Source organism: Colletes gigas, unplaced genomic scaffold (assembly GCF_013123115.1).
Source record: "Colletes gigas isolate AHSC1104 unplaced genomic scaffold, ASM1312311v1 Colletes_gigas_Sc00003, whole genome shotgun sequence".
Lineage (NCBI taxonomy): Eukaryota > Metazoa > Arthropoda > Insecta > Hymenoptera > Colletidae > Colletes > Colletes gigas.
In genome coordinates this window covers 10,376,367-10,397,671 of record NW_025106632.1, presented here as the reverse complement: position 1 = coordinate 10,397,671, position 21,305 = coordinate 10,376,367, and the positions used below count along the sequence as shown (strand labels likewise).

General features: G+C 42.1%; 1 protein-coding gene across 1 annotated transcript in view; it reads left to right on the top strand.

Annotated features, from left to right (window-relative positions):
* The window catches only part of LOC122404818 (small conductance calcium-activated potassium channel protein 2), a 246,231-nt gene that overhangs the window by 203,708 nt on the left and 21,218 nt on the right, over positions 1–21,305 (top strand). Inside the window, exon 6 of the mRNA XM_043409070.1 lies at positions 1,314–1,409. Coding sequence (XP_043265005.1) covers positions 1,314–1,409 — 96 coding nt within the window. The remainder of the gene's footprint in view (positions 1–1,313; positions 1,410–21,305) is intronic.

The following is a 21,305-nucleotide window of genomic DNA, read 5'->3' as shown; positions in this document are numbered from 1 at the left end:
TCTCGTTCGCGTTAAGAGAGCCGCCATTATGTCAAAGGATATTCAGTTGGCGCTCGAAAAGAGAGAAAAGGGAAATACTCAAGCTCTACTTATGGTAACAGTTATGATCGCCCCGAGTACCGCGGGGAACCTTCAGTCAGTTTTACCGTTTGTTTCGGACGACCACCCCCACCACGACTCGACGTTCTCGATTTAATTACAGAGAGAACACTCGGTGGGAAGTGGTTCGAGTGGTTCGAGGGTTCTTCGTTGGAGACCCAACAGTCCGCGTCGTTTCACCCTTTTTAGGACTTCCGCGTCCTTGGGTGTTCATTACGAGACGCGGTTGGAATTAATACGTCGATCCATGAATGTTTAATTACACTGTCGAGCATTTCTCATCCGATAGAAACGTTTCGAGGGACGAATTGAAATAAAGTTTATTGGGAACGATTTTAGTTCGAGCGTTAAAATTCGCGACCCGTGACCTGGTATGAATAATTCTACGTTTTCCTATAAGCGCGTCCATTAGTACCGCGTAACGCTGCTCATTGTAAATAAGCATTTATATCTTGGAAACCTCGATAGACAATGGGTAACGTGTCCTACCTCGTCAGATTTTGCAGGCCATTTCAGTCTTCCATGGCAATTTTCATAATTGCCTCGTTACGTTAATTTATTCGCGGTGGAGAGTCATTTCGACGTAACCATTTGCTGTGCACAGTGTGAAAGAGTCATAATCCATAGTGGTTGGACGGACTACAGTGTTTCTACTTCCTTCGAAGCATGGAAAATGAATTTTGTTCCTTTCTACGATTGCTAAAAAGTAAATATCTAATGATAATTAAATATGTGTAAATTCGTCTGGAACTTCCTCGCGGAGAAACTTTTGCAACAAAATGTACGACGAGTGCCGTGTATGTCGTACGTTTCTAATCCGTCGAGCGGAAGTTAATTGAATTATATTTGTTATGCACCTTACGCTATAAATAGAAATATGAAACTATAAAAAGCTGCACGATGTAGGCACGCGAAACGGTAGACGTAGAAAAAATAAGAAGTACATAATAATAACGGGTATTTTATAAAGAATATTTTAATCGATGATATTGAATTGGAGAAGCAGATGATATTTTATTTACCTCGATTTCTTACTACTGGATTCTTGGATTCGAAGGAGAATGGTGACAATTGATTCCTCTGTAAATCGTTGGCCGCCACGTTCGCGTCATATTGCTGTTTGTTTAGGGCGAACGACATAAATTTAAGTGCTCGTAGAATAAGGGCAATATACCCGGAACCGAGATTTATGAGAACGATGTTTTATGTTGCAGGCCTCGTTTTACTCGACAGCATTGAAAACCCTGATCTCTGTGTCTACTGTGATACTGCTTGGCCTCATATTTGCTTACCATGCCTTAGAAGTTCAGGTGCGTATGAAAATCCAATAGACTCGACGCGATGGCCTAGTAACGTGCATGTAAACAATTTCACAGCCCATAGAGTTGTTTCATCGGATGCGCGATAAAAGCTACACGCGCCAGTCGTATAAATTTCCACGGTCCCGTCTCTGAGAGTTCATTTGAGCGGAAGCGGAACAAACATTGCAAAGATTTTATCTTCGAAACGGGCAAACGAAAATAAAATATAACGTTCTTTGGTTTTGGGGAACAGGTACTCTTCGGGGGAACTCGGAAAAGTATTCAAAGTGTTTTACAATTACACGAAAGTTCGAAATTTTGAACAGTAAAAACTCACATTCGAAATTGAGTTGAATGACAAGATCACGAGAAAGATGGAATGATTTCGAGGACGTCCACGTTGGGAACAATTTCCCAAACGTTTCCAAACAAGAGTTCTCGCGACATCCGTAATTGGTTCTCCAGAGGACGTCAGAAGACAATCGAACAGTAATCGTGGGTACCAAGATTCTTGCGTAACGAGATCCTCCCTCTAGTTCTCTTTCTTTATCTGGATTCGAAACGCCTCCGGAGGTCCGTAACTCCTGGAAAACGTTCCCAAGAAGCCCGTGTAGCCGGTAGCCGCGTGAAATCAATCGGGTCGTTCACCTCGTTAATTATGATCTAACGATGATTAATCGTGGTAATTGATACAAAACTAAATTTCCCGGCTCTCCGGTTACTTCGCGATTCCTCTATCCGATTACATCTGATTAATGGCCGTGAAATTCCGCGGGCACAAAAGTGGTATTACGAGGGAAACGGTGAATAATGAATGGTCGGATAATTTGCCGTGGGCGAAACCGAGCGAAGATCGAGGTACCGGGTTAGCGAATCGAAGAACACGAGCCAGTTTTTCTGCTCGATTTTTCGGCTTCGAGAGGATGGTGGGCGTCAAGGAGAATAATTAATGGCGAAATTTAAAATTAAAAAAAAACAGTTCCTTCGCTTCCTCGCGGAGGAAATTCAAGTTTCCTGGAATCTCGCGAAACAATTTTTTTACATTTCCCATGAACACAAAGGGAACCGCGCTTTCTCCGATTTGTTATCGAGCGCTAAATTTCAAACGACTCGCGCGAAAGAATTACTCGTTTATCGCGATGCTTTATTCCAATACGGCCGCAAATGGATCGTTAAGTTCTGCTATTCCCGATTATCGAGTCGCTGACGACATGAATTTTCATGAACACCGATTTTATTTCGAATCCCCGAGCGCCCGACGACCCGAGCAATCCGCGCAGATTTACGAGCCACCGAAGCACCGCTCGAAAAATGTCCAGATATCAAATGCGGTTGATTATTATTATTCGGGGACGATTCTGTTCCGATTCAGGCCGCGACCGGTGCATAATAGAATCGACCAAGTGTATTCGTGGCAATGGCGGCCTTTTATGTTCCCGTATTAAAGCAAATCGCTCTGTACCGACCCCGTTCGGCCGGTGGTTCGTTGGAAATTGCAGAAACCCGCCATTTTGACTGGATTGATCGCGATCGAAGAGCGAAGCTATCGTGTTCTAGGAGCAGAAAGATATCTGACTCGTTTTCAGAAACAAAACGGGGTGTACTGTTAAATAACGAGGAACAATATAAATTATCAAACTACTTATTCCTGCAGTAATCAATAGTTCGAACGGAATAACTGTATATTACTTTCTATAATAGCACCTCGAGCAATTTTTTATTAGTGTTTTTATAATATATCTATGGAGAAGATAGAACAGTTAAAAGTTGGTTTGAGTCAGGAATTGGAGTATGTTTGAGTGTTTCGAATGGTCCTGGGTCAAGATTCGAGCCAATTTGTAAGGTGTGGTCGATCCCAATCACGAATCAGGACTCCCCAGCAATTTCGCTGCGTCCGACGGAGCTCGTTGACGTCGCGATTATGAGCACAACCTGGCCGTGGGTTGGTAGGAGCTTACGCGTCACTGAATTCCTATCGAATTATACGGGAACCGCGTGGTATAACTCGATTGCCACTCCTGCAGCGAGAAAATTGCGAATTGTTCGCGATGACGAACGCACCGGGCGAGATCTAATTTCTGGCGGCATAATACCGCAAAACGGCGCCGGTTTCCATGAAACTGTTCCGGTTTCGCGGCCCGATGAACGCCATTAGAGACTGCACAAAACCGCCGACCGAAATCGGGACCAGATGACGCGAACGGATCAGCCTGAAAAATTCACGGAACGATATATATTTATTCCATCTTGAGATTCTTATGGCGACTGTTGTAGGGAAAAGTGAACAAAATAGTATAGAAATAGAAGGACGATCGAGCACTTGTGAGAGAGACAAGAGCGTAGCCCTCTAGCGGCGGGAAACGTAATGCCAAACGAAGTTGTCAGGTCAAGTACGTGATTATTAAGTTTCGAGCGCCCAGAGTTGCGTGTTTTTTTGTTTCACTGCCACAATAGTTTCAAAATTTTATTACGAAGCTCTCGCACGGTTCGAAATTTTCGACGAACTCGGAACAAGGTGCGTTTTCGAAGTACAAGCTTCAATGTACAAGCAACAATGGAGTTTTCCTCAATTTAATGTCGAATCGATCATTTTAATAATTAAGATTTTTAACCAGTTTCTAAGATGCATTTGGAAGTATAATTTATTAAGCATATTTATATTGAATATTCGAGTCGATAGAATATGAAATTGGAAGCCCTAGGCATCGAAAAATAATTCCAGCTACAACTATGCTTCGAAGTCGAAGTTCCCCGATATTCAAATTTCAACCGCTAATGAATAAAGGGCACGAATACACGCGCCGTATAAATTCGTCTCGGAAGAAGTTAGGGGCGAAGGAATTAATTACAGCGTCGTTTACGTTCGTGACGGAGGGTTTCCTCGTCCCTCGATATCTGACTCACTCACGAAAAGCAGGTGGGTAGTCTTATCGCGGGTCGTGGTTGACGGATCTCCTCGTAAATGGTGGTAAACTGCGATTAACGACGAGACTAAAACTTGTTTCGATGCTATCAATTTAGGGTAGCATTACGCAAACATCATAATTACAGTTCGAGCCTCGACGCTCGAAATTTATATCCGTAGGGACACGACCACGATTTCGACGCCCTTGGAAAATTTTCAGTATTCCACCTTTTCTTGTTAACATACCCAAATAAATAACGAAGCCTGTTAATGGAATTATTCGATCGTTTTCCATCTGCGAAATTACAGTTTCGACTATTTATTACAACGCGCCGATAAAATTCAAACCCGTTCGAAAGTCAATAAATATACCTACGGAAAAGTTTATGTACATAATCTGTACAGTTTTTATTAAAAAAAAAAAATTTTAGTAATCACTCGAGTAATCGGGTTTCTGATAGAAGTTTGGAGTATATTTGGAGCATGGACGATCACGACTAGCCATTTTTTATCGTTATTCCCGATTGTTCCGAGTTTGCAGCGTTCGACGATGGTGAAATCCATCCACAGTAGTCTGAACCGTCATAAGTCAGACGCGAGGTTTCCGCGTTGCGTCGGTGGGTTCACGATAACAGGGGCGATTTCTTCGGATTTCCGCCAGGTTAAGCTCCGGGCCGTATATCAAACCAAATGAATTGGCATTATCGCGCGTGCCCGCTCAGCGTGGAACGCGACTATCTCGCTCGACAGTCGGCGATCGGACGACAGAACTCGCAGCAACATGGCTGCGACGAAACTTGCGCGGCTGTTGATTAAAGCACCGAATTACAAAGGTATGGAAATGGTGTGGGATAGGGGACCCGGGCAAAGGACACAAGATAGTGTTGGCAGTAACGGATAGTGATGCGGATACGTACCGATGACATTACAGGAAATCGATACACCGGAATACACGACCAGAAGAATCGAAGCGTACTCAAATATCCGATACTACATCAAACTGATACAGTCTATCTAATTATACTGTTACGAATTCATTGTTAATTATAATATAATAGTATATTGTTTTAATTATAGTGTAACTATCGATCGACAGCAACTGCATATACCGAACGTGACCCCCCGTAAACAGGATATATTATTAGGATTAATAAACTTGTGATATCTTGCTGTATGTAGGACATGTTGGGAAGTGTATATACAGGGTGTTCGACCACCCCTGGGAAAAATTTTAATGAGAGATTCTAGAGGCCAAACTAAGACGAAAATCAAGAATATCATTTGTTGATCGAGGTTTCGTTAAACATTACTTTACATCCAATATCATTTTTCAGACCATTTTTCTGGGGCTCTGGAACCCCATTAATACGCATTGTTTGCCTTTTGAAACATTAAAATCCTCCAATCCGTTCATGAGTTATGACGTTTTAAACACACGCAAGAAATTTCAGGGGAAACATCCGCAATATGGTCAGTCACTGTACTTTCGGTAAAGAATTTTTTTTCTCGAAACTGCGTAGGAATTCGGAGGTATGTGTATTCACCAAAAACGATTGCAATCGACCCCTGCAACTAAAAATAATTTTTTTAGAAGGCTTTGAAACTTTTCAATTTCGACGAAAAATTTGTCCACCTTCTTGAATTTTCTTCTCGAAAATGCGTAGAGTTTCGGGGGTATATGTATTCACCAAAAATGATTGCAGTTGACACCCGCTGCCGAAAATAATTTTTTCAGAATGATTTGAAACTTTTCAATTTCGCCTAAAAATTTGGGCACCTACGCCACGTCGATTATTCTTAAAAATTCCCTTTTCATTTTTAATAAATTTGTTTGACGCGCCACAGAAATGTTGTTTAGCACTTTTTTGTAGGTACCCATGAGTTCTACTTCGCCTCAAAATTTCATTGAAATATATTCATTATTGTAGGAGTTATGATCGTTTGAAAATTTGATCATTTTTATGGGGTTTTTATAATTTTACAGGGTTAAGGAACAACTTTTCGAATATTTTTGGAATTTCTACATATTCTCCACCTAAATACGCGTTGTTTGCCGTTTGAAACATTAAAATCCTCCCATCCGTTCATGAGTTATGACGTTTTAAACATACGCATGAAATTTCAGGGGAATCACTCGCAATATGGTCAGACATTGCACTTTCGGTAAAGAATTTTTTTTCTCGAAAGTGCGTAGGATTTCGAAGGTATGTGTATTCACCAAAAACGATTGCAATCGACCCCCGCGACTAAAAATAATTTTTTTAGAATGATTTGAAATCTTTTAATTTCGCCGAAAAATTTTCCGGTCGGTATGAAACTTTAAACATTAATAACTTTTTAACAAAGCCTCAATCAACAAATTGATATACTTAATTTTCGTCTTATTTTGGCCTCTAGAATCTCCCATTTAAATTTTTCCCAGAGATGGCCGAACACCCTGTACATTAATAGGAAGTCGTTCGGGCACTTGCGAGAAAGAAAAGTTTAGCGTAGCCCTCTGCTGGTAAATGAACTGTCGCGGTGTAAATTGTTTCAGAATGCTATTAGTTTTATATTAGGAAGACAAATCTCGTTTCTACTAAAATCATTATTTATTTGTTGCCCTATCTATTATTTACAAATTAGTAGAACATCAAAAGAAGGTTACAAAGGTAATTTTAATTCGAATAGGTGAACACCGTAAGGACAAAATGTTTAAAAAATTTAAATACATAGCTTTTAAGTGTTGCAATACGCAAAACGTAATCCTATAATGGAATGGAAGACTCAGTAACTGTATAGTGTGAAATATATTTCAGAAATTTTTAACTATTCGCACGTCGGGTACGGTTTTTCCCCGATTCGAATTTGATTTTCATCCCCCAGCGGTAAATTTTATTTTCGAGAAAACTTTGGGAAATCGTTTTCGCGCGGGGCAAACATCGCTTGTTAGCGCCGTTCGATTTCCGGGCGCTCGATGAATCCAATTAAAACCGGTATCCCGGATCAATCGACACGGCGTTTTCAAAAGACGGACGGGGCCAATTCGTCGATAAACAAAAAGGACGGGCCTGGCTCCGCGGCGTTCCTTCCTTTATCGGGAACGGGGCTTCGCTCTGGAATAATAAGCGCTAGAATTTCGTTAGAGGGTAAATCGTTTAGCCCCGACCGCGGGTTAATAATGATCAGCGGGCCCGATGTTATTTTCCGCTGTGCTCGATAAAACGAACTCGGCTAACCGACGGACAACGTTCGCGCCCCTTTAATTCAATTAGCTCAGAAGTAAACGAATATCCCAACGAATTTGCGTTACTCGACAAATTATTTTACGGTTTCGGGAAATAATTAAAATATTCCGCGCGAAAGCTCGGAAAATTTTGCACGCATTAATTCCAATTCGCGGTATCCTGCTTACAAATCGGTTCACGAACGAACGTCGATGCAATTCAGGTTTACTACTAATTGTAAAAGAACCGATGTAACAATGTTAAATAATTATTTGCAGAAAGACCAGTCGAAATATCTTTCGAGGTTTCGTCGTGTAACAATTTCTTTCCTTTTTGTGGGAGAGCACTCTTCGTTACGATCGGTACCGCCGAAAGCAAAGTTTCCGGACGTGTTTCGTTTCCAAGAGAAATAAAGTTCGACGCGAAGTTTCGCAGGGACGAAGTTTTCACGGTTAAAATCACACCGAGTGTCGCGTAGAATCGATAAACTTTATTATATATTTCTCTGTTCGTCCCTTGAAGTATAGCAGATGTAATAACGCGCATGACAGCACTCGACCAATCGACCATCTTGGCGGCTATCCATGCGTCGCATTAAAATCGACAAAGGGTGCATGCGAGTGATACGCAAACCCAATCGACAACGACTTTGATCGCTGTTCCCCCCCCCGGTTTTCTCTTATTCTTCGAACGGGGGGGGATGAAACACGCGAAAGCAGTGAAAGTAGAATACCGTCGAGGGAGTTTAACGATAACGAGTCGAAGGAACTTTATCGACAAAAAAAAAAAGTGAACACGAAACAATCTCATTCTTAACGATCGATGAATTTTATTTCAACGTACAGCGATTGATTTTTTTCCGTTTGGAAATTTCTGTTTGTTTATATGAATTTCCTCCATTTGATTTCGATGCCGCGGAATAAAATACCAGCGAGTATTCCGGTGTACCAACAGACGTGTATTTGCAAGGCAAATTGGGAAGAATGTAACGAAACGAACGGTACTCGAAATCTACGGGTGTTTCGCGAAACAACCGACTGCACTCTCGTTAGAGGATCGATTTCGTTCGTAACACCGTCAGACCTAAACGGATCCTATCGAACTTCCCTTCTTTAATAAATTTCCAATTTCGAACTTGAAAACTGGGCAAATATTATATAAAATAAGATACGATATCGAAAATGGACTGATTCGTGAATTGTTTCAAACATACCGCGCTTCGTCTATTGTTTTAAAGTACGGAGGAAGCTCCGCTAATCGGGTCGATTTAAAATTCGTTCCCCGTAATTTCCCCGTGGCGGATTTGTTTGCGTCCGAGCGAATTCCGTCGTAATTTCGCGGAGCGACGGTAAGTCGGTTTTCGCGCTCTCGCCGGTCGGTCCGGGGACAATCCCCATAAATCTACGCGGAGAAGAAACGTATATCAGCCCGACGGCGGGCGGACGCAGTTGCAATTCGGATTTGCAAAAAGGGCCGCGAATAATGCAGCTGCGTGAATCCCTCTCGGAAAATACGCTTTCGTTCGCCTCTGGGAGACAAAAATGGGAACGCTGTACTCCGCGTCTCGTTCGATCACGTGTACGGAATGTGACGGTGAACAAAAAAATCTTTACGCGGTGATAAAACATGCATCACGGAGTCGAAACTATCGCGGTTCCAAAAAAGTTCTCTCTATTGTGGCGACAGTTTACGCGCTGGCCGCTAGAGGGCTACGCTCTCTCGCTAGTGCTAGAGTGATCACTCTCCTTTCGTTAACACATTGACACGATCTTTCAGCGAGGAAATAAATCTGAAAACCACATTTTAATGTGATTGTAACCGCGTAGAGATTCGACGGAGATACGGTGCAACGCCCGTGAAAATCCCCGTCGTTAAACGCAAATCGGTTGAGTATCTTCCTGAAGTGTGTGAAATTTCTCTAAATCCCGGAAAGTGACTGATCTAATTTACCCATCCCGCCGGGACGAAGATTAATCGTTAAATAACGAGACCCGGGGAGTGATTTCTAAAGCTGATTAAACGGTAGTTTACACGACGTGGGTGCTCGACGCTCGTAAAACGCAAGCCGGGCTTCGGAAGACGACGAGGCATGTTCTTTCCGCGCCCGAGATCGATCGTTGGTCGTAAACGGTGTAATCGCGAGGCTCAGGTGTACCGTAAAAGCGATTTGTCCGTAGGTAAAAAAGTTCGCAGGCGTGGTTCTGGCCGAGCGGCGTGACAGACTTTCGGAATATAAAATCGTTTACCCGGCCACTTCGAGCGTCGAGGCGTGACCGAACATGAATATTCCCGACGATATACTGTTCGTTGCAGGACCCAGGGGTCCTTATCGCGCCAAGTTTCCTTGTAATCCTTCGGTAAATTGAACGAAAGCGCACTTAAACCTGTAATAAGCGCTCCATCGTCCGCAGTTTATCTCGGATTCGGTTGCATTCCGGGCTTTTGGCTTTGTTGGATCGCTTGTTGCGGCTTCTACGTTTCTCTGTTTGCGAGCTGTCTCTGCTAACAGTGAAATATCGCGAGAAATTTCAGTGATTTGATAAATTAATGCGTCCGGGAAAAAGAATTTGCGAATTCTCAATCTTCTTTTCGTTACAATCTTATTTTAAAATAAAATGGCTTTTTTAAGTCTACTAAATCTGCTGTAAAAAAGATAGCAACTGACGAGCATGGTAGGTGTTTACGGCTTCCAGCAAGTTTAACGAGCTAGTCGATGCTCTCCTAGTGCGTTTCGCTTCTAATCTAAGTTTGTTCTGTCTCTACGGAATGAATTCATCTTCGACAGAGTTTGGATCCTCCTCCCATGACTCTGCGGAAAATATTCAGCGCGCCAGATGGTGACAGAAATTTGCTAACGACGAACTCAAGAACGTTATCCTCTTAGCTGTCGCGAAGGCTGACGCGTAAATCCACAAATTAAGATCCCAAAGGTAGAATACAAGATTCAACGCGAACTGCTACAAAATCTACTAACGTCTGTTGCCGCCGTTCCTTTTTCTAGTAATTTACGAACCGCAGCTTCCAGGGTAGATCGTCGAATTTTCTTGCCACCTAAATTTACGAGGCAAATAAATTTCGATGAAAGAGCTTTCGCGGGGCGGTACAAAAGTACGCGTCCAGGGACTAACGATGTAATACATTACGATTCGTTCCACGAGATACATTCGAGACCGCGGTAATTTACATGTCGATCACGGTTTAACGGGGAAAATATCCTGTAGGTTTTCCTTGCCCCAGTTTCCCACGCGATCGTGTAATCCGAGGGAGCGGTCGAGAAAGTGTTCGCGGGGATCAAAGTCGAACGTCGGTGATCTCCTTGAAATGATTCGAAAAGCTGCCGCGCGGTTTAACTGCGGAGGATCCACGCGCTTTATTCGAACCCATTTCGCGACACTGATGCCGTTAAGTTTTACTGCATAATCGATAGAAATTTATCGCCACGGTTCGCAATTTCTTCTCGCCAACGAAATAACCCGAAGACGTCGGTTGTCGCAATTCCCAACGTCCCCTGTCGCACACAGATATCGAATTTTAATTATCATTCGGTGGCTTTTGCTTTCGAAATTCCTTCACAAATTTCAGAGTCGATTCGTTGAATTGTTTTTATTTGATTCACTCCGTAATTCGAATTAAATTCTGAACGAAATGATAAAACTTGAGTCGCGGAGTAGATCGTTCTATACGAATAGTATATCATCTTTATAGCTATATATAACCTGGAAAGGAGCTTAAAATGGCCCGACACGTTATCGGAAATAAGTACCTTCATAACCTCTGTCTAGAGCAGTCTTTAATAAGCTCGTAACGCGTTAAGTGCCGCTAATCTTTGCGTTCCAGTCGCGCCGGTCACCGGTGCCCGACACTTCGAATTTTTTTGAAAAAACTTAAATAATTTACGTCATTGGGAATCGTCTAAAATATTAATACGTCCTCGACGTTTGTTCAAATTATAGAAACATAGAAATATTCGATAATTCAATGGTGAATTTGTTATTTTACAATATTCCAATTATTCACAATTTTATCCGTTTTTAACCGGTGACCACCGTGGCAATCGACGCGTTGAAAGGATTTCTCGGCTACACTTCGCTAAGAAAAATAAGTATCCTATCGTTTTGCGTAATCTGCAGGTAAGGTTGCATAAAAATCAGCGAGAAATATTTTGAATGCAAAGATAAAAGCTTCGCCTCGTGGCTGTCGAAAGCGTTCTCGCGACGATGCTGTAAATGGGAACGCATTATTTCCTTTTTCATTCTTGTCCTTCGTTCTTCTCGATATACCAACATCGTAGAAAGTAACGACAGTTTGATCCCCGAGCTTACCGCGTCGCGTCTTCGTTCTAGACCGCGATCAACGCCGCCATTTTCTCGAATTCGGTCCCGTGCTACTGGAATCGACGACTGTTACGACGGAATCGCGCTGAATGCACAGCTTTCGCGATACACCTCGGTATTTATTCGATCCTGGAACACTATACCAGGCTACCTCGGTCGTTACTTTTTACCGATTTATTTACTGTTTCCGACAGAAATTTTTATTGCCTCGGTATCGTCGTCGGTGGGCAAAGACACGTCTCGTCGGAAATACAGAACGTTCGTTTCTGAACCTAACGTCAGGATCCGTGACAGTTACTGACAAATTTTTATCGTCCCGTTCGAAATACAAAACGTTCGTTTTTCGAAACTAAAACTCGAAATACTCGTAAACGTTCTGTGAACGCGATAACGCACGGCACGATTACTCAATCACTTCCACTCTCGCGTGCTAGAGTGGAACACGTCCTCTGTGTGGGACAGGTTACTCTGTCACGATGAAAGATACCGAGGCGTTGTAACAGATAACAGGTGTCTGACGAGCCAGCTGTGAGAAATCGCGATGCCCGCCTCGCGGAAAGAAGCTTTCAGATAACCGAGCCACAAACGACATTTCCACGGGAGAAAAAAGAAATTCGGGAAGCATAACCGTTTTGAAGAATTTCAGCGAATTTAAACTGAAACTTGGTTATTCGTCGCTTCTTTAAATTATAAAAATGTTTCGTCTTAAAATTCCATTTGAATCCAATTCTCATCGGAGATTCTGATTGCTACGATGAAAATGAGATGTTTGCGATCGATTTCGTACTCATCCGTTATTGCAAGTTTCAAGAGTGATCTTTGCTCGTTTGCACTGTCGATGAACCATGGAAGAAACGATCCAGCAAAATAAACGAACCGGTGCGACGTTTGATGGCTGAAGTCGCGTCTGTAGGATGGGGTTTGCAGTGTTTGGCTTACCGAGTTTACGCAAACGTCGGTCATAAACCGATTCGGGACTAACTACGTAACCGGTTCTTGAACGATATAGAGCTGAGAGCTAATCTCTTGGAGATGAGCGTTATAAACTGCATCTGAGATCCGCGGTATTACGAATTTTAATGGATCCGCGAGGCTCGATTCTTCGATGCGCAATTTAAAGTTTGAACCTGAAATTACCGCATTCGAAAAATACCTTTGGCCAATTTTATTTAAAGTAACACGATCGTTGAAAGAAAACATGTAATCGTGTCACAACCTGCAAGTACACGGTGCACGCAATAAATTATAAATTTCCAGAGCAGTTCTGCTCTCGTATTACTAAAATAAAATTAGTTTTAAATGGTAACTGTTTCGTTTGAATTTACAAAACATTAGACGTTGGAAAATGTTAAACATTTTTGGTGCATGGTACAAGGAGGCTGATTATGCGAGTCGAAATTGCCAAACCGGCCATGACACACTTCCAACGACTGTCTTTTATGCGATTCAAACGATATGATAAATCGATTATTCGATCGTGACGTTTCTTGTAGGGATTGTTCGAAGCATCCGCAATTTGCGGACGATAAACATTTTTTGGTCGGTATTCGCATCGCCATTTTGCGTATCGATCGCGACGGAATTTACGCGAGGAGCTTTTTCGAAGTATATTGAATTTTGCATTGAATATTTAATAACGGGAGTTTGATTTATTATTCGCAAATATCGCGCAGTAAAACCGTGCGCTGAATCTGAAACAAATCCCTAATTATTGTGTATCGCCTACGGTTTTAATTGAATATCGAAATATTCTTTCGAAACGAAAATTGAATCGGTTGACGAATTTACAAAAGTCGTACGAAAGTAACAACTCGATACCATTTTGCTAAATTTCTTTGTTTCTCGTTTTTTAAATGTTTAAAACCTAGGTCACCGTAAAAAATAAAATATTTTAAACTTCCATTCATCTTTCAAATCCCAGTGCAACGATTGTGAAAAATTCAAATCTTTTTTAATATTCCATTAATTTTAATTTGAACATGAACAGCCTCGATTCTATTATTAACCATGTCAGATTTAATGCAGTGTTACATATCATTCATGCATGGGGCTGAAACGTTTGGTGACTTGGGCGTTGGCTCGAGCATCTAGCGAGCAACCCTTTGAACGGGGTTGACTCATGCCGTATGCGCACACCCGGCCCAATTTTCATTGCCTTTTATGGTAATGCCCCGCCTTAGTACTGAGCATTTTCAACTATATAAGGGCCGCGGTTTCTTACTCGGGGAGCTCAGTTTTACCTAAACTCTTGGCACGACGTTACTGTGACACTCAGGGCAAGATCGGGCTATAATCCCCTTCAAGCAACTATCTACGACTATCTACCTTAGCGGTTTATCAGTGAGTGTCCATTAATCGAGTAGAGCTCCCGCGAACGCGCCGCGTAAAAGCCGATAACAAATCTTTCGCCTTCGAGGCAATTTAGCAATTGTACAACTTCTTGTAAATCCATAGCTGTACTTGAGCATCGTCAAAAATATATATTCAAGTTATTATTCCTTACGTGTGTTATTCACTCAAAGCAACCCTGAACCATATTAACCGTAAGGCTAGGGGTATCTTACGAACCCGGTACACCTTTACCGCTCGTGGTGTACCATCACGACAGAGAGCAAGATCCTAAAACATCCTAAAAACCTACGTGGCTCCCAGGGTATAAAGCCCCTGGTTCGTCCACTCCTACTAGCGGTTCCCAGGGTATAGAGCCCCTGGTTCGTCCGTGAAACCATTCATTTTCCCTATAAATCTAACCCTGTGGCTCCCAGGGTATAGAGCCCCTGGTTCGTCCACGTAACCTCCACCTACGGCTCCCAGGGTATAGAGCCCCTGGTTCGTCCGGACCTCCTTGCTTTTCCTAACCATACCCAAAACCACCGGTCGAGTACTGCCCCTCGACCGAATCCAGGATCTCGCGCTCCCGCTCGTAACAGCAGAAAGGAAACGATAATAGCTAGAAGGTAGACATTTTTCTATATCTCGTTCGTCGTAACGGGGTTATTATTCACGTGACCGATACGCAAACAAGCCCCTCAATATTTCATAACTGCATGCAAATGTCAATCACGTGTCAGGATAAAAAATCGTGCTCTCATTGTCAAATCCAAAACCAGAAGGAAGCGAAATACTGGGCGTGTTTCTGCATTAATTTTCTTTACTCTCTTAGATTATTAATTTCCAGTATTAAAACCAATCAAATGCTCGTTACTGTTTCAAAATAAAGTAGATACGATGTTAGTTTCTAGCTTGCTTTTTTTTTGTTCGTGCGTTCGGTATCCTTACAACCGTATGATAAAAACGCCCAAAGTTTTTGAAGATTTTTCTAATTTACGCGCCCATGAAACGCATTTGTGACAATGGGTGACAAAAAGCTTTTAGAAAAAAAAGGTATCGCGACCACGGAGCCCCTAAAAGCACATAAATATTCAATTTCATTGCCACGCGGAGCGAAAAGTATAATAAAAACCACTATGGCCATCGATGAACTGTTGCCAAATTTCGCGTGCAAAAGTACCTATCAAAGTAGATGCGTTAACAATGTACGCATTATCGAAAGCACAGAGGAAAATGGTAGCTAAAAAATTGATGTACCTCGACATTTTTATACCCGAAATTCTACAAACAGTATAGTAATCATCCAAACAAATACAAATTGTCACATTTGTCGCAGAAAGTTGACAACTTTTTCTAAACAGTGCCCATTATTATCTACGTTACACGCCTACATTTTTCCGGTTTTAATTAAACCTTCTGCTTAATCGTACGGGCGACTTTTCACCCTGACCACATACGGGTCATAGTGATATTAGAGTTCTTACTAGGAAAAATTCCCAACTCGAATATTACTGTGCAACGTTGTTAAAAATATTCTACAAACTGCTGTAACCCACTATAAACGTCAAAGGCTGATTCATAATATTCGAATGGTTTCTTCGTAAAATGCAAGACAAAGATCGAAAAGAAATTTAAAAAGTTGCCTGATTGCAACCATGGAAATGCAAATGGCGACGATTTGGTTTCTCTGTGAGACGTTCGCGTGGGTCAGGGCTGACATAATTGATAATGAATAAAAAATATTCTACAAACTGCTGTAATCCACTCTAAACATCAAAGGCTGATTCATAACGTTCGAATGGTTTCTTCGTAAAATTCAAGGCAAAGATCGAAAAGAAATTTAAAAAGTTGCCCGATTGCAACCATGGAAATGCAAATGGCGACGATTTGGTTTCTCTGTGAGACGTTCGCGTGGGTCAGGGCTGACATAATTGATAATGAATAAAAAATATTCTACAAACTGCTGTAATCCACATCAAAGGCTGATTCATAACGTTCGAATGGTTTCTTCGTAAAATTCAAGGCAAAGATCGAAAAGAAATTTAAAAAGTTGCCCGATTGCAACCATGGAAATGCAAATGGCGACGATTTGGTTTCTCTGTGAGACGTTCGCGTGGGTCAGGGCTGACATAATTGATAATGAATAAAAAATATTCTACAAACTGCTGTAATCCACTCTAAACGTCAAAGGCTGATTCATAATATTCGAATGGTTTCTTCGTAAAATGCAAGGCAAAGATCGAAAAGAAATTTAAAAAGTTGCCTGATTGCAACCATGGAAATGCAAATGGCGACGATTTGGTTTCTCTGTGAGACGTACGCGTGGGTCAGGGCTGACATAATTGATAATGAATAAAAAATATTCTACAAACTGCTGTAACCCACTCTAAACGTCAAAGGCTGATTCATGACGTTCGAATTGTTTCTTCGTAAAATTCAAGGCAAATATCGAAAAGAAATTTAAAAAGTTGCCCGATTGCAACCATGGAAATGCAATCGCAGACGATTTGGTTTCTCTGTGAGACGTTCGCGTGGGTCAGGGCTGACATAATTGTGCTCCGTCGCGTCTCCGACGGAAGCCATGGCTTTGTTTAGATAACAGCGACCGCACGAAATCGTCTCGCCGCGGGTACCTTTACGCTATCATGGCTAAGCATTCCGAGCTTAATTAAGCGCAATGCTTGGTGGGCGTTCAGATCTACAGCCGTAATTCACGACGAAAGACGCCGGTATGTCGACGGAACGCGCGCATGAAAGCCGATTTGCTCGCGGTCGTCGTATAAACGGGCCAGGTTGTCCGGGAACAGTGTACATTCATAAGAACGGCCGCGCGGTTCATGCTGGTAATCCCCTGGCAAAGTTCTGATTTCGCGGATTACTTTCGGGGTGCACGTTTTCGTTCCCCCGACGTGTTTGTCCCGGCTGGCGCTGAGCAGCTACATCAAAGAAGTCGTCCTTGACTTCGTTTGCAAATGTAGTTAATTTGAAACGCTAGCCTGGATAACACCCTTGAATGGTCCTCGTTTTTCGCGAACCATCCAAAAACTGTGACAGCCTCTAGAAAGACTGCTCGATGTTAATCTCAGATTTTATTTATCAAAATAGTAGGTTCCATTTTCACTTAGTTTCAGTCCAACCTTTTACCTATGTTTTATCGCTCACTGGTATATTTAATAAAAAATAATTAGCGTTGTTGAATGTTTATGGAGAGGAGAGAAATACTGTTCATCCGCGAGAAGAAAGCACAGCGTGTTTACATCCTCCACTCCTGCTACAGTCCGCTGACTTCTCCCATAATATCAGCTAATAGGAAAAGTGGGGGATGCAAACACGCGGTGTCTTCTTCGTAAGAATAGTAGGAGTTTGTATATTTAAAAATATTCAGCCAGAAATTGCTTTTAAACGTGATCTCGAAGCTTTTGCGCGGGCAATTAAACGCAAGACAAGGAAAATAAAAGGAAATAATCTGAACTGGGAAGGAAGAACGAATAAATCGAATTAACCCTCGGAAAGCGGACGCTCGGGTCGCGCGCAACGCGAACGTCGAGCTGCTTCTGACCCGGAGTAAAGTTTCTCTTGGAAAATACATTTTTACGCGAGAATGTCACTTGTTTCCTCTTCTTACTGTCCCTGTTATTAACTGGGAGGAAAAAGATGATACGAGACGTTTGATGGCACGTTCGAAATATGGTGTAACTTGGATCACGTTTCAGTGAAACCTCGAGCATCGTTGTTCTTTTGACTGGTTCCAAGGGAGACTTCGCATTTATCATGCGAACGTCAATTATTTTTAGAAACAAGCGTGCGGTCGGAGGGACTAATTTTTAGCTTTCAAGTTCCTAATTGTTGTAGAATCCTTCCACGATCGGTTGCTAGTCGAGGTTGGTCTATTTTTGTCGCCCATTGCGCAAGGGTGTGTTTTAGTCGTGCACAAGGTTGTCACGAAAGAGAATAGAGCGCGATTGGCGCGACACGTTCCAATAAAACGGGACAAACTAATGCTGATCAGTGTACGCCCGGTTCAAACAATTCTATCGATTCGACCACAGATTCGCGGAAGGCAATCTGCATATTCCAATTTCCGATGCGTAGAATGCGATTCATAATATGTATTATACCAATCGGAAATCCATACATGCCTAGCGCCTTCCGTGTATTCGTGGTAATTTGAATAGCGTCGTTTGAACTGGGCGTAAATTAAAATATCGCGAGCACGACGCATTAAAGTGCACACAGATTGTTCTAATGAACGTATTAATATCTTGTTTGTCGCTCGCTGTGTATACAAAGTGTCCTATAATAGCATCCTGATTTGTTCATGAATCCTTTAACAGGTTACCCTAAACTGTTTTACTTAAAATAAATTGTTTTTATTATGTTATACTCAAGATGGAAGGCTCTGTATGATCAAAAAATAAAAAAATATTCGAAATGATTGGAAACATAGACGATAGTCGGATTAAAAATTATTTAAAGTAGAATTAAGTGAAATGTTTAACACTAAACCTACCGGCACTTCATGTATACCTATTACGGTCAAATGACCAGTCTTTCTTTTTCTTTTTTACGAAGCAACGTAATTTTTGCATTATATGTATAGAAAGTTGTGTTTTGATGTTTATTCGTAAGATATCCTTCTCTTATATGTTAAAAAATTTTTTAATTCTCTCTAATTTTATCCCAAGTCGATGCCGTAGTTAGTTCTAGAGAATACAACTATTTAAGAAAAAGTGCTGGCTAGTAACCACGCAAACATCCTGTATTTAAATACATTTTCAATTAAATAAACAGTTTAAAGGTCCAGTTTTATCGTGCACTGGTCGTACGATCAGTAGGAATTGCTGAAACTTCTTTGAGTATGTAGCGTCAAAGTAAATGTGAAAATAAACATAGAAGACAGCATAAAATATAGTAGTTGGTATAGTCATTGGATAGAGGATGAAATGCCCTTTAAAATGAGCGTTTGTACGAATCGATAGCGTTATTAGTTCCGGAGATATGGCGATTTTAGTTTCAAGTCGATGCGGTGGCTAGTTCCGGAGATATAAGGGTCCGAAGCGTTTGTTTACATTCTTACCACGGCCTTGTCAAGGTCGTTGACTGGCACGTGCTCGGAGAAACTAGGTCACTCGGCCACTCGGTCACGAGTCACGTGCGAGACAGAGAGGTCCGGCGCGACGCGTCAGACGGAGACAGCGATAGTCAAATTAAGAAAAATTACCCCTTTACATAAATTACGATATCTCGAAAACGAAAAGTCGGATCGACAAAATCCAAAAGCCATTTTAAAGGGGAAGGTTCACCGCTTCCAACAATGGCTCATTTATGCAAAAAACATAAGTAGTTTAGAAACTGCACGCTTCTAAAGTTTAACTATTTCTATACGCGTTGTAAGACTGTTCTAAGACAGTGGAAACTGAAGATTCTCTCCTTTGCTACACATATATTTTCTATTTACATCGGAAGCTAACCTGAATTCGGTAACGAATTTTGTCCAGTTTTTTACAACAAAATATATATTTTTCTCAGAAAAGAAACAATAAGAATAGAAGTGAATATTGTAAAATTCATTGCACGTATACTACGAGAAAAGTTTGTGAAGTTGAATGACGCTAAAATAATATCGCGTGCTAGAAATTCTAAACGGAATTTTAAAAACGATCGCGGTGGGTTTAGTGTTAACGCGCTGCGAGGGAGATTCGTCGAGTGTTCCAACTTCCGTTTACCCGGAGCAACGCAAGGCGTGTTCCGGTCGTTCGTGGAAAAAAGTACGAGGGCAAGTGTTATCGTTGTTAACGAAACTCCCCGCGCGCCGATCGTCGACGTTCACCGTATTGAAAAAACGATAGTCTCCCAGTTCCCACTCGATTTCATTTCGCTGCGATAACGGCCTGTCTCCCGATATTTTCGCTGGAAATTCGAGATGACGCCGAAGGCTCGTGACACGGTCTGTGTCACGAAAGAATATCTCTCGATTTTACGCGCCGCGACACATCTAAATCTGGTCCGTTTTCCCCCGGATGACAGTATAATAACGTGACTGAAAGAATTTTCGAAGCTCGAACGCTGACGAATTCGCCACCAAATTAAAGAATCTCAAACCAGGTACGTGATACGAATTAGACACTGGTTGTAACTTTAAATTAACGTCGCGGTGCTCGAACCGTGGATTTATTTATCAGGGTTCGTTCGACGAAGTGCTCTGTTACGCAGTGCATCGATCGAAGCTGCTTTACCACTGCAGCTCTGTCTAATCAACTATTGGTGTATCCTCGAGAAACGCCTATCACGAACGAATCCTGGAGTCATTCCCAATCAGCTTGCATATTCAATTGGATTCCACCGGTTGCAGACATCAAACAAATATCTGGAGGCGGAGCGTCTCGGCCAGACATCATTTCTACAGCGAGATTTCTAGAAGCGTAACCGACTCGCGGTCAATTAACAAGGGAATACCGACGTTGAGCCTTTGTGGCGGTCGGGGGCTGTCGGATCACGTCAGAAGTTGATACAATCCTGATTAAGAAGCGTGCAGTTTTCAGGCTATTTTCTATACGGGGAAAAACAACGCGATCTCAGCCACTAGCAATACATGCAACTCTTAATAAGATTCATCAAGTGCAGACACCTTACTTGCACGTTTCCAAGTTGTTTTCAAATACTTAGAAAAATACCACATACACACGCGCGCGATAGAAAAGCGCGAGATATAATTTTCAGAAAAATGAGAATTATTATTCGATAACTTGATTCCAGCGTGCGAAAACGACCGGAACGATAAAACTGTTGGAAGCACTTGGCCTGGTAGCATATACGGTTACGAACCGCAAAGGGTTAAAGCAACGAAAGAGTTCACGGGGGTCTCGTTAACGAATTCGAGTGGAGGTCAGCGAGCGCAGGTCTCGCAATAACAATGCTTGGATTCGAGCCTAATGGCCCGTTGACCTTTCAACACCTGTTGATTGTCGTTTATCAACGATTTGCATGCGCAGATTCGCCAGGATCACCTGACTGCACGGCGAAACGAAAGGGTTGTCCTCGAGGGGACGACCAGCGGCGTGTTGATCGACGTAGCTACGACGGAATCCCCCCCAAACTATGATACATCGTTGTCCCGTGCGCTATACCG